Raw genomic sequence first — 18,158 nt, 5'->3', positions numbered from 1 at the left:
TGAAGGTTGTAGGTCTCCTGAAGAGGTGAGTCTTCAGGGTCCTATTGAAACCTGTGATTTTGGGGTCAGTCTTATGTGTCGTAGTAGTGAGTTCAAGAGTATGGGGGATGCATGGGAGAAGTCATGGAGATGTGTGAAGAGCGGATAAGAGCAGAGTGGAGTAAAAGGTCTTGAGAGGATCGAAGGTTGCGTGTAGGTAGGTAGCCAGAGATTAGGTCAGAGATGCATTAGGTCTATTAGGTCAGATAACAGACTTATTGGACTGGTGTAAGTGTGGTACTATTAACTTTGATAGATGTGTCAGGTAGGAGTGTTGTGCAAGGTGGAGGAAGAGTTTTGAGAAAGAAATAGTAGAAGAAGGAGGCTATTTTATTTTTCTTACTTATATAACCATCATATTCCGCAGCGCTTTTCAGGCTATGGTTGCTAGACACTATAGGCACTATTCTAAAATCTGGAAAGGAGCAATTATGTGCCTGAAGGTCATGTTTTGACAAGCTGTGTTTCGCATAGCCTTCTCTGTATGTTGCACCTATGATTGTGAATACATGAACTAAGATGCTGAATTATCCACTTCTCATACTATATGGAATAAGACAAAACTTGAGCCACATATGAGAAATGACTTCATAGTAAATTTTCTCCCCATAGTGTTATGAAATGTCTGTTGTTTATGGCTATTGTTTTGGCAGTGCTGGCAGCCTTTATGGCCACATTTGATATTCCCAATAAGTGGAAGAAACTTTTTCTTGAGATATCTGCATGTAATACTTTATTACATAATCAATAATACATTATTTTTAAAGGTTTTTGACCTCTGAAATGTAATCCTTGGTTTATTCCCAATCTGGTTCCGAAGGAAGGGATTATCTAATAGGACTGGCTAGTATTTCCTTTTCCCTTTAACCGGTTAAGGACCAGGTCTAAAAGTACCTTAATGACCAGGCCTCATTTTTCAAAACTGTCACGTGTCACTTTATGGCAATAACTTTGAGACGCTATAACTTATATAAGTGATTGTGAGATTGTTTTTTCATGACATGTTATACTTCATGCTAGTGGTAAACATTGATGAAAATTTTTATTTTCAAAATGTGAAAACCTCTACTTTTCCAGCAGATAATCATACCACCCAAATACATTAATACATATTATCTACCATATCTCTGCTTTGTATTGGCATCATATTTTAATCATTCTTTAATTTTATTTTGGCTGTTAGAAGGCTTACAAGTGTAACAGCGATTTTCCAGATTTACAAGAAAATTTCCCAACCTCATTTTTTAGGGATCCCTTCAGTTCTGATGGAGATGATAAAGGCCTATATATTAGAAACCCCCATAAATCACCACATTTCAACAGCATTTGGGAAGTTTGTTAACCCTTGAAGCATTTCACAGGATTTAAAACAATGGAGGTGAAATTTAGATATTTTATTTTTATCCAATAATACATTCAGTTATCCCTAAAATTATCACATTCACAAAGGTTAAAGGAGAAAATGCATCTCACAGTTTATTATGCAATTTCTCCCGAGCACAGAAATACCCCACATGTGGGTGTAAACTGATTTTTGGGCATTCAGGAGCGCACAGAAGAGAAGGAGTGATGATTAGCATTTCAGAACCAGATTTTGCTGGAATAGTTTTCGATGCCACGTCTCATTTGCAGAGCCCTTAGAGCACCAATACAATGGAAACCCCCAAAAAGTGACCCCATTTTGAAAACTACACCCCTCAAAGAATTTATCAGGAGGTGTAATAAGAATTAATATCCCAGACATGACTGCACAGTGGATGGTGAAAAATGAATACAAAGCTGTGCAGAGTACATTGGACACATCAAATTCCCTACTATGTCCGCAATAGCTCCTATGATTGGGGAGGGTCACTCCAGGGGTCACTTTTAGTTTATGTTCCCTCATAAGCTCTATATATGGGGTGTTCCCTGAAAAATGCTCGCACAGCTAATACATTCTCTTCTTTCCACAACCAGTTTTGTTCTAATGATTTGACGATTTGAGTTTTTCTTAGATTGTACAAGCTATATTTTATTTACTTTTCTGGTGATGTAGCCATATGAGGGCTGATTTTTTTGCTGTATGACATGCATTTTTTAATTACACCATTTGTTTGAGTGCCTACAACTTTTTACCTTCTAATTTTTTTTCCCTTGCAGTGTACAGAATGAGTAACGTAACCTTTATTCTGCGTCTCGGTACGATTACTGCAATACCTCATTCATATTATTTTTTTATGCGTTAATAATTCTGCAGAGGAAAAACCTATTTAGGGACATAAATCAATGTCTTTTGCATCGCCATCTTCTGAGAGGCATAAAACTTTTATTTTTCGGTTGACAGTGTTGGTTGAGGGCTTTTTTTTGCGGGGCAACTTGTGCTTTTTATTGGTACTGTTCTGAGGTACATGTGTAAGGCAAGATGGCGAAAAATCATTACTTCAGGCTGGTGTTTCCCGGTTTTTTTTTTCCGACGTTCATCGCGTACATTAAATATTATTTCAATTTTATTGTACAGGTTGTTAAGGATGCGACAATACCAAATATGTATTGTTTTTATTAATTTTTCTTTATATAATTCATTTTCTATAGAAAAAAAATATTTTGGGGGCTTTAGAACTTTATTAATTTTTTTCATAGTTTATTATTTTATTTTTTTCACTTTTATTTTACTTTTTCATGTGTCCCTTTAGGACATTTGAACCAGCAATACTTTGATTGCTGATATAGAATTATAGGCTGTGAGATACAGACTGCTGTGTCTTGCAGTCTATAGAGGAAGTCAGGCTATGCAGACACATAGCCTGACCTCTTCATTATTGGGCAGGATAAATCAGGTAACAGGGGTCTGTAACAGCCTGGGGACACTGGCCAGACCGCAGGCTGCATACTACAGATACCGGCACCCCCCCATCTCACCACGGGGCGTGTCGGTGGTGACACAGAGATTGCAGAATCCCTTAGATGCCGCAATCATGTTTGATCGTGGCATCTAAGGGGCTACAACGTCTGGTCAGAGCTCAGCTCCAACCAAATGTTACAGAGCAGGGTGTTAGCTGTTAGTAACAGCTAACACCCTGTTCCTAATACCAGTGATAAGTGACAGCCACATAAAGCACACTCAGCTTCACAAGGTCGTTGACAAATACTGTTAACATATTACATCCCAAAGTGCAATAAGTCATAGGCATACAGTATACAGTACAATAAATAATCTGGAGCAATACGATGTTTCAGTGGTTAGCACTGCAGCCTTGCAGTGCTGGAGTCCTGGGTTCGAATCCCACCAGGAACAACATCTGAAAGGAGTTTGTATGTTCTCCCCGTATTTGTGTGGATTTCTTTCCATTCAACAAAAACATACTAATAGGGAAAAAAAATTACATTGTGATCCCAATATGGGGCTCACAATGTACATAAAAATAATACAAAATAATAATAATAATCTGCTACACAGAGCACAGAACAGCATACAAAACAATGATGCAGGCCACCCTTGGGTAAGGACCCAACACAGTCATATGAAAGGGGGTTTATTCCACTTTCTTACAGAAAGATGTTTAAAAGAACAATCACATTTACATTACCAATCCGTTATTGCTTTCCAGACAACCTCTACCACCCCCTTTGTTCCCCCCGTGTCTACTTCCTGCTCCCTCTTCACATACAGGAAACGACTGCTTAGCCAAAGCTGGTAACATCAATGACCTACTTCTGTCAATGATTTTCATTATCATGTATTGTTTGTTGAGAGGAAAAGTGATGGACCCTGGAAGTGTCAGAACAGAAGTGGGAGTTGAGTGGAATTTTTTATTTTTTTTTTTCTAAAAATGAGATTTGACTAAACAACCACTTTAATGACCAATCTTCTTATTATATAGATGTAGAAAACTTCACATTCACCATGAAATGTGAATGCAAGTTATGTGCTTTAAGAAGTCCGGGGTAATTATAGGTTTAAGAAAACTTATTACTGAAAACCAAATTTGATCATTGATTATCCAACTAAAGGATCATGGTAGAGGGTTTATCTAGACTAGTGTGTTGTGTTGATCTTGATAATCCCTGCAGTACCAGAGGATGCAATGGGTTTATGATTATAACAGGCTTTCTCATAAACTGGAGTAAATTATGGTAAACGATAAATCTGAATCCCTATCATTCCCCTGCCACACACCCTTTCAAGAAAGTGGCACAAAAATGGCATTTACATCAAATTTGCATCATATGGCATTTAAAAAGTCACAAACTCACCATTTTTTGACTTTTTAATGCAAGAAATTTAGCGTAAATTGTTGCTAAATCTTCCTATTGTTTGTCCTCTAGTAATCTTAGGATGTTAAAGTTTCAAACCTGGATATGTATGTAGAGAGCTTACTGCAGGAGTGAAACATTACATTCCAAATAAAGACTCCAGAAATGTTTCCCTACTTTTTTCCACAGATTTGCAGTATATACACCAACTGAAATAAAATATCATCTTGCATAGTTAACCTGTAATACTTTTAATAAAACGTTTAATAAAAATATTATTCCTACCATTTTTACAGGAGAAGACAAGAATAGAGACATTAAAGAAGCTGCAGAATTTAGAAACGGAATATATGGCATTGCAGAAAGCATATGCCTTACTGCAGAAGCAACTTGAACTCAGCCAGCAGGCAGAACAAGCACAAAAGGTGATGTGAAATGCATTTAGTAAGACATTTTTACATGTGTCTATTGTTTGTCTGGTATACTAGCTCATCTTTATTTAAGTGAATGCAGCAAAGACGAAATGCCAAACACATTTAATGAAAAGGAGTGATGATGCTGTTTCCAGGGAGAAAAAATCATAGAGCATTTTTTTTAAAATCCTGAATATCACCTTTATATAATCTAAACTAAATTTTGTATAACAGTAGAAAGTAAGATGTGTTGGTCCAATAAAAATACTATACTGCATTCCAAATGATTATTCATATTGGAGCATTATTGTGCAGCAGGGGCCCACTGGGCACCCCTAAGCTCTTGGTCACCACAGCAGCCATTATGGCTGTTACGGTGGTAGTTATGCCACTGCCCCCCAAGCTACATCCGATTTTTGACAGATTTTCAATTTCCATGTGTTCAATAGAATTATATCTTATAATGGTCCACTCTTTAAAGTGACCACCACTAGAAGCCCATTATTCAATGCAATGTTTAGTCAGTCTTCTTAAAAAGGTTTAATTCACCTACAGCAGTCAATAAACATGTAATACAACACGTCTACTACTTCTACTCTGATATCCATATATTCAAGAGCTATTTCATCAAAGAAAGACACAATCACTATCAGTATAGGAAAATGTAAATTTCATATTTATTAGAATAAATAACTAAGACAACATGTAACACAAACATAAAGCAAGCAGGTACCATAACAAATAGGGAAATTAATAAATATTCAGTGTATATAGTACCACAACCACCACTAAGAAGATCCCAGTCTTATATATATTCTTTATTTCCATAATACCAGTTGTACACATACAGTATAATACTGGCCGTTAATATGCAATAATACAAAAAATTCACAATAATGTAAGCAAGCCAATAGGCAATATAGAACAACTCACTCCATAGTGATACCTCAATACAACCAAAGTAAATCGTCACCTACAGTTAGTAGTTCAGATGTTATACAAGGTGTTACTTCTTCAAGAAGTGAAATCACTCCTTGAGGAAGTATTGTGAAACACGTGTTGGATTGAGAGAATAGGGGTCATCATCTGGGGGCATTGACCTTTATTATTTGATCAGTATATTAGTATTATTTCTCTATACATTGTATTATATTAGTGGTGGTCGTGGTACTATATGCACTGAATGCATATGTTATGGCACCTGTTTGCTTTATGATCTTTAATTTGTCTTTGTTACATTTGGTTTTAAGTGATGATTTATTCTAATTAATACGACATTTATATTTTCCTATACTTATTGTGATTGTGTCTTTCTTTGATGAAATAGTTGTTGTTCTCAAAAAGGTTTCACTGTATTTAAGTTTTGATCGTCATATGTTTCTATTACCTAAACATATATAACATAGCATATATGTGCTTAGTTCTAAAAATACTCAGATGTAAATATATTCTTTCTAGATAAGTAAACTCTCAGATGGAGAACAAAAAAATGAACAACCAACAACTGACAACAATGAAGGAAAGAATTTAGAAATCCCAGAAAATACAGAGAAAGAGGTTAATTTTGTGAAATGTCCAGGTTCACCAGAACCAGTGTATATGGAGACAGATGTGTCTGCAGAATTAGAAGTGATTCCAGTACCAGATCCATATAAGACTGGACAAAATGAGCAGTCTCAAAGAAATGAGGAAACGTCTTCAGACTCAATGATGGAATCTAGTTTAGAGGATGGCTCAAATGAGAAAAACGGACAGACAGATGACATAGAACAAATGAATACAAAGAAAGTTTCAGTTGTGGCCAAGGATGTTTCGGATGACAGTAGGACAGAACAAATTGCACAAACCAGTGAAGTTGAAATGTTAGAGGATGTGAAAGAAGAGGTTACAAATGAAACCATAGAAAGAGTGGATAAACCAATAGTACAGGACATACTTGTGGAAACAGCAAGAGAATCACATAAGCTAAACCCTGTTTCAGTGGCAGAAGAAAATATTACAGAAACTCCTAATAAGGTTCTAAATCTTGATCTTTCTGAGAATGGTTCACAGTTACTAGAAAGTTCACAGCTGCTACCAAGTGATCAAACTGATCAGTCTGTAGCAACACTTCTTCGTGATGTAAAGAAAGCTCTGGAATCTGGAGTACCAAGTATCATTGGAAGTTCTGTAGACCCAGCTTCTTCACAGTCTTCAATGACCTCACCCAACACTGAAGAGGAGGATGAAGCAGAAAGAATTAAAACTGTACCACAAAAAGAAAATGAATCTAGTCAAGAATTAGCAGTACAAGAACCAACAAACACATACCAAAAAGATGCAAAAACGGAGGTAGATGAACCTAGTAGTGGGATTAGCTCTACTTTCCATCAAGAAAATAAAGAAGTTGAACATGATAATATATCAAAACCAAAGGAAAAACAAGATCACAGTTTGGTTACAACTCTTAAGAATTCATTGCTTATGTTATTACACATAAAAACTGCAGATGTAGATAAAACAGATGAAAAAAGTCAAAGTAATGTTGGTGATATTCAGCCAGACTCGCCTGAAGAAATGCATTCACCTCAAATGAGCTTAAGTCCACCAAGCCCCAGAAAAATGTATGACTATGGCAAAGATAGTAGTGATTCACCACAAAGTATACAGAGCATGCATTCCAGTTCCACATCAGGTAAGCTTACTCCATCTTCAGAAGAAGACATGGTACAGAACGTGGATTCCTTGCAAACAAGTCCAACCATTCCTAGACGAATAATTGAAATATCAAAAAAAGAAGATATAATACCTCAAGTTGAGAGTGCACCACAAAGTCCAGTTGCCCCTAAGCGGAGTTCAAAAGTCATATCAGATAAGACTGTTTTAAGCAAGGAAGATCTCAGTTTTAGTCCAGCTACATCAAGGAGAATAGCAGCTAAAATAGCTTCAGGTACAGATCCTACAGTTGCAATAACTGTACCTTCTATCGTTGTTGGTAGTCCTCCAGTGGAAATATCTCTTGGAAGTATGCTTTCTGATCCTCCAAGAGACAGCAGCCGCAAATGGAGGTCTACTGAAAATTTATCTCTGATCCCTTCGGCAACACCAGAGGAACTGGCTTCTGGTGCACGACGTAAAATATATCTCAATAAGACTAAACAACAAGATAATGAAGACACTGGAAATACGGATTCCCTTACACCACCTTCTCGAAAAGAGAGCCCCAATGTATCTCCTGGACTGTCTAGAAGAAACAATTCTCTTTTGGTTACTCAGTCTCCTCCTGTTGAAAGACGTTCTCCTGGCACAATACGAAGAATGGCAATGTTGGAGGTTCCCAAGATATATGAGGAAGATATAGATAAAGGAAAGACAGACTCTGGTTCTCAGGAATCAAAAGATACTTCAAAAGATGACACACAGCATATAGAAACCAAAAAGATCAACGATCCTTATAAAGGTAAGGTTTTTTTTACTTCTTTAAAATGGGATTTAAAATATACTTCAGTAGGACTGCACTACAATATCTACACTCGCTGCTGCAGTTTGTACAACAAGTGAGCACCGCGGCAAACATTACTGAGAGCCGACTGTCTCGGGACAGGACCCTGGCAGATCTAATATTGATGGCCTATCCAAAGAATCCTCCATCAGTATTAGATATCAGGTAACACTTTTATAATGGATGAAATAGAATCTGTCCCAAAAAATGTTTGAAATACTGAGACAAGGCAATGAAGGCATTCACATGGGACATGTTAGTACGTAACGTATTACTCGTACAAAACTTTGTATGGAGCATGGAAGTATCGAGAGTACTAACAAGGGAAGTTGTCACCTGATGAAATATGAGAAGTTAGAGTAGTAACCACATGACGTACATACACATATCTTTCAGTTCATTTATTACCCTTGTGCTATTTTTGTGTCACGCTTATAGGATGTTCTTTCAATGTAGTGCATTACCTGTCTATTAGAAATAATCATGTTCACAATTTTCAGGAACAAATTCCAATGACGATATCTCATGCAGATATTACTCATTCATGGTATTGAAGTCACATTCTGCAATAAATATCTCTTAGCATGTTTACTGTTCTTATAGAATTTGTTATGTTATGTCTTATGTTCATATAGAATTGTTTGACTAGGCATTAGTATATTGAAGCTTCTTAACCTGACAAATGTACCAAGTGTCTCCTTAGTACCGCAAATGTTTTCACATTGTGCTGAGTGATGGTGATGGTTATGTCCTGCCATTGATTTCAAAGGAAGAATAGTATATGGTACATTGTAATGTCACTAATACACATTCAGCATATGGATCACTTGTCAGTGTTGTCCTAGGGGCATCCAGAGAATATGATCATGAGTCTGGTGTTGTTATCAATGTTCACATAGGATCATCAACAAGATATAATAGGGTTATTATGAATCATCTCATAAGAAATAGACTATAGTGATGAGTGGTTGTTTCCAAAGTTATATCTAAATAATATTGTTGTAAGCAGGACCAGTGGAGCTCATTGTTATATCAACACCACGGCCCTCTGACCCTGATGGGTGCTATTAACTGTTGGAACAATTCCAAGTGTCTTATAAACTTCCAATCTTCTTAAAGCTCCACAGGTGATTCGGAAGATTCGGGCAGAGCAATTTTCTGATGCTTCCGGGAACTTAAAAATGTGGTGCCAGTTCTTCAACGTTTTAAGTGACTCAGATATAACCTGGTACAAAGATGAAATTCAGGTGGCAAAAATAAAAAGAAGGTAATGATTAATATATTTTTATGTCTCTAGCATCCTCATCTACCTTGGCACTGTAAATATATGACTTGTACATGTATGCATAAACACAAGATAAAGCATACACCTATCCTAATGCATTCCCTGCTGTTGTACAATGCGCCAATTTTATTAAGAAGCTGCAGCCTCTTAATAATTCTGTCGCACTCACATACAGCATAGTTCAAGTACATTAAAGGAAACTTGTTACATATCAATCCAATATAAACTGCAGGGAGTATATTTTAGAGCAGAAGGAGTTAAGCAGGTTGGTATATATTTGTCATATGGACAAGAGTATTGGGACACCTATACATTACACCTAAAGGAGCTTTATGGCATCTTATTCTAAATCCATAGGCATTAATATGGAAATGTCCCCCACTATTACTGGGAACTCATTGGATTGTATGCCCTTTCATCCAGAAGAGCATTTACTGTCTAGTTCAGGGATCAGGGCTCTTTGAGAATTAGTCGATTTCTTCCACATCAAACTCACCCTACTATATCTTTATGGACCTTGCTTTGTGCACTGGGGGGGGGGCACAGTCAAGCTGATACAGAAATGGATCTTCTCCCAACTGTTCTCACACAGCTGGAAGTATGCAATAGCCCAAAAAGTCTTAGTTATGCTGATGAAAAAATATTTCTTTTTTTCTGGAACTAATGGACTTAAACCAACTCCTGAAAAGCAACCCCATACCATTATCCCTCCTCCACTAAACTTTACACTTGGCACAATGTCAATTTACAGACAGTCAGGTAGATAACATTCTCTTGGCATCTGCCAAACCCAGACCTGCCTATCAGACTGTTAGATAAAGAAGTAGGATTCATTGAACCACATAACACATTTCCATTGCTCCAGACTCCAGTGGTGTTAACTTTTGTACAACCAAATGTGTAAATAACAAGAGAATGGAAAACACTCTCTGCACAAAGCACAGAACATATCGTATTCATTGCCATGTGGACAAGTGTGCCCGGTACCAAGATTGGCTATAACTAGAACAATATATCAGCCACTATGTAACAAAACAACTAAACAAACTCACGGACACACTGTAACTAAACTGAGTCCAATAGGCACAGTGCAGAATTTCTTCTGTTTCATCTTGGAGTTCTGGAGGACTGAAGAGCCAATTCAATCTGCTTATAATATATTGTGGAATACAGAGCTGCTGCTGCTTTTTTTTAGACTGTATTCCACTGTATGGTAAATGTTCTAATTCATGTGAATACACATCAAGTGAACCATTTAGCAAGTGATGGGGTCACAGTGACAGCTGTGAAGAGGTGTGGAGGATATTCTTTAGGAAAGAATAAAGATAAACCACAAAATGTCAATTAAATACATTGGATCTCCATGTCCTGCTGATTTTTAATGTTTATCAGAAAATATTCAGTATGACAAGTAATTTATACTAACAGCATGTATGGTTACACTCATACAATTTTTCTTTTTTTCCCAGTTCTGGAGATGAAGGACAAGTGGCACTTGCCATTGTACAAGCATCAGCCAAAGACTGTGGTGTCTATCAGTGCAGCATAGAGAATGAATATGGATCTGATTCAACAGACTGCCTTCTAAGTGCAGAGAGTAAGTTTTGTGTTTGTTTCTTACATCATTTCAGCATTTAGTTAGAAATATATATCTTGAAGATCCACACTATATATGTGGGAAAATGCTAATGTCTAACATATACATGGCACTTCATAAGGAGACATCATTATTATAGATGAGCGAACAGTGTTCTATCGAACACATGTTCGATCGGATATCAGGGTGTTCGCCATGTTCGAATCGAATCGAACACCGCGTGGTAAAGTGCGCCAAAATTCGATTCCCCTCCCACCTTCCCTGGCGCCTTTTTTGCACCAATAACAGCGCAGGGGAGGTGGGACAGGAACTACGACACCGGGGGCATTGAAAAAAATTGGAAAAAGTCATTGGCTGCCGAAATCAGGTGACCTCCATTTTAGACGAATAGTGGATTTCAAATCCGGGTCATATGAGAATGTGAACTTTGTGACTATGAGACAGGGATAGCTGTACAGGCAGGGATAGCTAGGGATAACCTTTATTTAGGGGGGAATGTTATTAAAAATAACTTTTTGGGGCTCTATCGGGTGTGTAATTGTGATTTTTGTGAGATAAACTTTTTCCCATAGGGATGCATTGGCCAGCGCTGATTGGCCGAATTCCGTACTCTGGCCAATCAGTGCTGGCCAATGCATTCTATTAGCTTGATGAAGCAGAGTGTGCACAAGGGTTCAAGCGCACCCTCGGCTCTGATGTAGCAGAGCCGAGGCTGCACAAGGGTTCAAGCGCACCCTCGGCTCTGATGTAGGAGAGCCGAGGGTGCACTTGAACCCTTGTGCACCCTCGGCTCTGCTACATCAGAGCCGAGGGTGCGCTTGAACCCTTGTGCACACTCTGCTTCATCAAGCTAATAGAATGCATTGGCCAGCGCTGATTGGCCAATGCATTCTATTAGCCCGATGAAGTAGAGCTGAATGTGTGTGCTAAGCACACACATTCAGCTCTACTTCATCGGGCTAATAGAATGCATTGGCCAGCGCTGATTGGCCAGATTACGGAATTCGGCCAATCAGCGCTGGCTCTGCTGGAGGAGGCGGAGTCTAAGATCGCTCCACACCAGTCTCCATTCAGGTCCGACCTTAGACTCCGCCTCCTCCAGCAGAGCCAGCGCTGATTGGCCGAATTCCGTACTCTGGCCAATCAGCACTGGCTAATGCATTGTATTGGTGTGATGAAGCAGTGCTGAATGTGTATGCTTAGCATACACATTCAGCTCTACTTCATCGGGCTAATAGAATGCATTGGCCAGCGCTGATTGGCCAGAGTACGGAATTCGGCCAATCAGCGCTGGCTCTGCTGGAGGAGGCGGAGTCTAAGATCGCTCCACACCAGTCTCCATTCAGGTCCGACCTTAGACTCCGCCTCCTCCAGCAGAGCCAGCGCTGATTGGCCGAATTCCGTACTCTGGCCAATCAGCACTGGCTAATGCATTGTATTGGTGTGATGAAGCAGTGCTGAATGTGTATGCTTAGCATACACATTCAGCTCTACTTCATCGGGCTAATAGAATGCATTGGCCAGCGCTGATTGGCCAGAGTACGGAATTCGGCCAATCAGCGCTGGCTCTGCTGGAGGAGGCGGAGTCTAAGATCGCTCCACACCAGTCTCCATTCAGGTCCGACCTTAGACTCCGCCTCCTCCAGCAGAGCCAGCGCTGATTGGCCGAATTCCGTACTCTGGCCAATCAGCACTGGCTAATGCATTGTATTGGCTTGATGAAGCAGTGTTGAATGTGTGTGCTTAGCACACACATTCAGCTCTACTTCATCGGGCTAATAGAATGCATTGGCCAATCAGCGCTGGCCAATGCATTCTATTAGCGTGAACTGAGTTTGCACAGGGGTTCTAGTGCACCCTCGGCTCTGCTACATCAGATTGCTACATCTGATGTAGCAGTGCCGAGTGTGCATCAGATGTGTAGTTGAGCAAAACTGACTCAGCACTGCTAAGTCTCTGCATTCGCATAGGAATGCATTGGCCAGCCTTCGGCCAATCAGCGCTGGCTCTGCCGGAGGAGGCGGAGTCTAAGGTCGGACCTGAATGGAGGCTGGTGTGGAGCGATCTTAGACTCCGCCTCCTCCAGCAGAGCCAGCGCTGATTGGTCGAGTTCCGTACTCTGGCCAATCAGCACTGGCCAATGCATTTCTATGGGGAAAAGTTAGCTTGCGAAAATCGCAAACTGACAGGGATTTCCATGAAATAAAGTGACTTTTATGCCCCCAGACATGCTTCCCCTGCTGTCCCAGTGTCATTCCAGAGGTGTTGGCATCATTTCCTGGGGTGTCATAGTGGACTTGGTGACCCTCCAGACACGAATTTGGGTTTCCCCCTTAACGAGTTTATGTTCCCCATAGACTATAATGGGGTTCGAAACCCATTCGAACACTCGAACAGTGAGCGGCTGTTCGAATCGAATTTCGAACCTCGAACATTTTAGTGTTCGCTCATCTCTAATCATTATTATTCATCCCTAGCAGCATTGGGACAGAGGAGCTGTAGAAGGTGAATTAGACTTTTATATCTTGAATGAATGAATGAATTTAAGTAAATTTAGTAAATTCAGCCTGTCAGTTGTTGTCAGCAGCTCCTATGATTCACAGTACTTACAGTGAAGAAACCTTGTTGCCTCTGGAGATTAAATCTTTTTTTTTTTTTTTATCCATACAGATGGAGTGTCCCTTTTGAGGGGCTTTTCCTCTATTTCTAGTAAAATGTTTCCTCTTATTTCTAGCAAAGGCCAATTTATAAAGGTTTATTATATCTTCCCTTAAAAAAGTCTATTCAAGACTAAACAAATTTAATTCTTTTAATCTCTGCTCATAACTGAGGTCCTATATGCCCTCTTTTTTTAGCTTTTTGGATCGATATGTTTACAGCTTGTTGCCTAGGCTTCAGACCACCTCTGCTATCTAGCAGCAATGGCCAAGCTGGTGATGTCAGGCTGTTGCAGGCTACCTTTATTTTTTACTCTTCTATGTGATGGTTAGTGAAGCGTTCTGTCAGCTTTCTAAAGTGCATTTAGCTGTTGAGCCCTGATAATGGATAGAACACTGTCTAGATCAGTGCCTCAGTTATCTCTGTATGTAGATACATAGATAACAGTGTGCAGTTTTAAAACAAGCACAGTCTCAAGTCACACAATTTGTACATCACACAGGCAAAAGCCTCTAACTTGTCAATGAATCCATAAATTGCAGGGAGAAAGAGATATAAGAGCAGGTTAAACCCTTAGATGGAAAAATCCCTTTAAGTTTCCAAGGTAACCCTGAAAGACGACATGTGAGTAAGTGTGGGAAGGGAAGGAAACCTCTTCCCCACAAAGAGGGTTGTCAGAGATGAGATGGTTCAGCAGAGTCAACCAATTGGGCTATTTGCTGCCTATAATTGCATTTCTGTGTTCCAGAAAAGACTATTCAGTAAACTGTTATGAAACACAGTTTAATGTCTTCAAAATCTGCATTGCCTGCTCTACATTGTAAGACTAATCTGCTGAAACATGGGTACCTGAAACACAGAGACCCTCTCCGCTTAAAAAGCAGTTACCTGCGGAAAACCATGGACCCCATAGATTATAATAAAAAGAATCCAGCATAGAGAAAAGTCCTCTTTGCAGGACTTTTCCCTCTGCCTATTTTTAGGCAGAAACTGCTGCAGAGTCTCCTATGGTGGCTCCAACAAACATGTTAATTCAGTCTTGGAGGAAACACTTACACTGATGCAATGATGGATGGAAGGGGATGAACATTTTCCACCTCTTAGTCAATGCCATCGCCTGTTTTGATGGAGGAATATGAGGATCTGAGTCAGAATCATTATATGGTAGAGGAACTAAGACTCCTACACTGGAAAAGGAGGAAGAGAAGCAAGACTCTCCCTTGAATGCAGAGGTGGCCCTTAATATGTCAACATATTCTGCAGCGTTTAACCACTGAGCCACAGAGCTTATATTTCCTCTTCTACAATGCCTCATAAAATACTGTTCTACGGTGGGCATCCAACACAATAGGGGCTGCTTGTGGCCTTCACCAATACGGCCTCCCATTCCTGTTATACTTTACGTCAGTAATATCTCTTATTACATCAGATGCAGCCATTAGTCTTAATTCATACATAGATTACATATAAAACAGAATATAATAGGTGTTAAAAACAACTCAAGTGAAATTGATATCACTTATCTGTTCAGCGAGAAATGAGGGCTTACTTTTTGGGTAACAAGTTGCATATTTTTACAGACCCTTTTGGGTACATTTTATTTCTTATTTAGTGTCTCTATATGACAGTGGGGGGAGGGCATCGAATGTGAAACAAACTGTAATATTGCTTTTGTTTTTCCCCATTTACTATACAGTAGTGTTAACATGTTATATATTAATTAGAATTATTAGTATGTGTGTCTGTACAAATATGACCAAATGACAAATACGTACAGGGTGATTCAGAAATGATTAGTGCAAAACCAAATGTGAAATAAAATGTGTTTAAAAGATCGGATCCCTTTAAAGTAACATCTGAGGTAAATGGCCAGTGACTGTAAATCTAAGTAAAACTAGCTTTAGCAAACAGCGACCTCTTGTGGACGTATAACAGAATTTCAGTCCATACAAAACAGGAGACTTAAATACAGCAACAGACACAATGCTCACAATGCAGTGGGAGTTTGTATCTCATATGCCACTCCACTAGAGTTTGACATCCCCAGCAACGCTCTCCATACAAACCCGTCCTGCGTATAGCACAATGGGGATATGCCAGCATTGGACCTGGTCGTACTATGCCGAATTTTAGGATCAGGGAAGTCGAGCACACTCACTGGAGGATGCTCTGCCAGTTGTATAACTCCCTCCCTGGATGTTAGACTTGCCACAGCCTCATAACGGTGTTCCATATTACTCAGGGATGGGGTAGACACCTCCTCCTCGGCTGCAGCCTCTTCAAAGTTACAACATATCAACATGTTAGGCTGTATTCACACAGAGTAACGCCAGCCGTTTTTTTGTGTGCTTTTTGCACATAGCGCCGTGTTAACGCCGCGTGTACGCCGCGTTAACGCCGTGCTATTTAGCGGTGGCATTGCCCGGCGTTAACGCGGCGCATACGCGGCGTTAACGCGGCGCTATGTGCAAAAAGCACACAAAAAATGGCTGGCGTTACTCTGTGTGAATACAGCCTTACGGTGGAAATTCTGCAAGGGTCCCCCAGTTCCTTCTGGCTCTTCTTCATATACTGGGATGTCAGGGTTTACCCTTCACTTAACCCTGTACGGAACCACCTCCCACCGGACATCCAACTGTCGGGGTCACCTCTTGACCCTGACTAGCAACCAGTCGCCCAAAGTGTATTTGTCCTTCTGCACTGGTCTCTGGTTGGGGTGCACCACTTGTCTCAGGCGTTCCCCCACAAACTTGTAGACCATTCTCAACTGGTGGCTTTGTTCTTGCAGCCATGAGGTGGTATTCCTTGCCTGTGGTTCCACCTGGTTGGGCATGTGGATATCCTCAATCTCCTGGCCTGTTCTCCTGAACATAAGCATATGGAGTGTAGCCAGTGGTGTAGTGTACCCTATAGTTATAGGCCCATATCAGTTCGGGGTAATACTCTTAATAATCTTCACCCCACCTCGCATGGCCCCTCTACCTGACCCATCTATCAAAGTTAACGGAACCACACTTACCCTTGTCCCATGCCTTGGGTTTACACTGGACTCTGACCTATCCTTCAAGTCACACATTCAAACCCTCAACACTTCCTGCCGCCTCCAACTCAAGATCATCCTTCGAATCCACTCCTTCCTCACCCCAGAAACTACTAAAATGCTAGTCTATGCCCTCATAATCTCCCAGCAAACACTCTCACCCCCCTCCAGTGCACCTTAAACTGTGCTGCTTGCTTAATTCACCTCGATCCCAGTTCTTCATCGGCTGCTCCCCTCTGCCAATCCTTTCACCTGCCTACCTTTGCCCAGTGAATAGAGTTCAAGTTACTAATGTTAACATACAAAGACATCCACAACCTGTCCCCTCCATATATCTCCAACTTAATCTCCTGCTACTTGCTCACATGTAACCTCAGATCCTCCAATGACCTCCTACTCCACTCTGCTCTCATCCGCTCCTCACACAACTGTCTCCAAGATTTCTCCCGTGCATCCTCCATACTTTGAAACTCCTTACCAAGACACTTAAGACTGACCCCACAAACACAGGCTTCAAGAAGGCCCTGAAGACTTCAGGAAGGCCTACAATCCCCAATAACACTACTGTTACCACACCACCACCTGAACAGTCTCCCCCTCACCTTCTGTCTCTATCCCTCTTCCCTCATAGAATGTAAGCCCTTGCGGGCAGGGCCAGTCAGTCATTGTTGGTATTTAGAGATGAACGAGTAGTATTCGATCGAGTAGGTATTCGATCGAATACTACGGTATTCGAAATACTCGTACTCGATCGAGTACCACTCGCTATTCGAATGGAAAAGTGCGATGCAGAACCAGCATTGATTGGCCGAATGCTATATAGTCGGCCAATCAACGCTGGTTCTTCTCCTACCTTTAGAAGTCTTCTCAGTGCAGCTTCCCCGCGGTGTCTTCCGGCTCTGAATTCACTCTGCCAAGCATCGGGCCTGGGCAGAGCCGACTGCGCATGCCCACTTGTAGTGCGAGCATGCGCAGTCGGCTCTGCCCAGGCCCGATTCCTGGCAGAGTGAATTAAGAGCCGGAAGACGCCGCGGGGAAGCTGCACTGAGAAGACTGCACGACCCTCACTCGTGGACTTTGTAAGTGTAATTTGATCGAACATTGCCTGCCCCTGAAACGAGCATTTTCCCCCCATAGAGTATAATAGGATTCGATATTCGATTCGAGTAGTCGAATATTGAGGGGCTACTCGAAACGAATATCGAATCTCGAACATTTTACTGTTCGCTCATCTCTATTAGTATTATATTTGTTTGTATATTTTGTGCACTGTATGTAAACCCCCAAATGTAAAGCACCATGGAATTAATGGGGCTATATAAATAAATAATAATAATAATAATAATAATAATAATAATAATAATAAATAGTAATAATAAAAATGTCATGACTTTTTTATTAACGCACAGAGC

General features: G+C 40.3%; 1 protein-coding gene across 1 annotated transcript in view; it reads left to right on the top strand.

The window, feature by feature from the left end:
• Nucleotides 1-18,158, top strand: part of ALPK3 (alpha kinase 3) — an 86,742-nt gene that overhangs the window by 56,414 nt on the left and 12,170 nt on the right. The window contains exons 6-9 of the mRNA XM_075273755.1: nucleotides 4,569-4,697; nucleotides 6,144-8,124; nucleotides 9,286-9,433; nucleotides 10,921-11,048. Coding sequence (XP_075129856.1) covers nucleotides 4,569-4,697; nucleotides 6,144-8,124; nucleotides 9,286-9,433; nucleotides 10,921-11,048 — 2,386 coding nt within the window. The remainder of the gene's footprint in view (nucleotides 1-4,568; nucleotides 4,698-6,143; nucleotides 8,125-9,285; nucleotides 9,434-10,920; nucleotides 11,049-18,158) is intronic.

Source organism: Leptodactylus fuscus, chromosome 5 (genome assembly GCF_031893055.1).
Source record: "Leptodactylus fuscus isolate aLepFus1 chromosome 5, aLepFus1.hap2, whole genome shotgun sequence".
In the NCBI taxonomy this organism is placed as follows: Eukaryota; Metazoa; Chordata; class Amphibia; order Anura; family Leptodactylidae; genus Leptodactylus; species Leptodactylus fuscus.
Note: the sequence above shows the minus strand (reverse complement) of the source record. Positions and strands in the feature narration are given on the sequence as shown.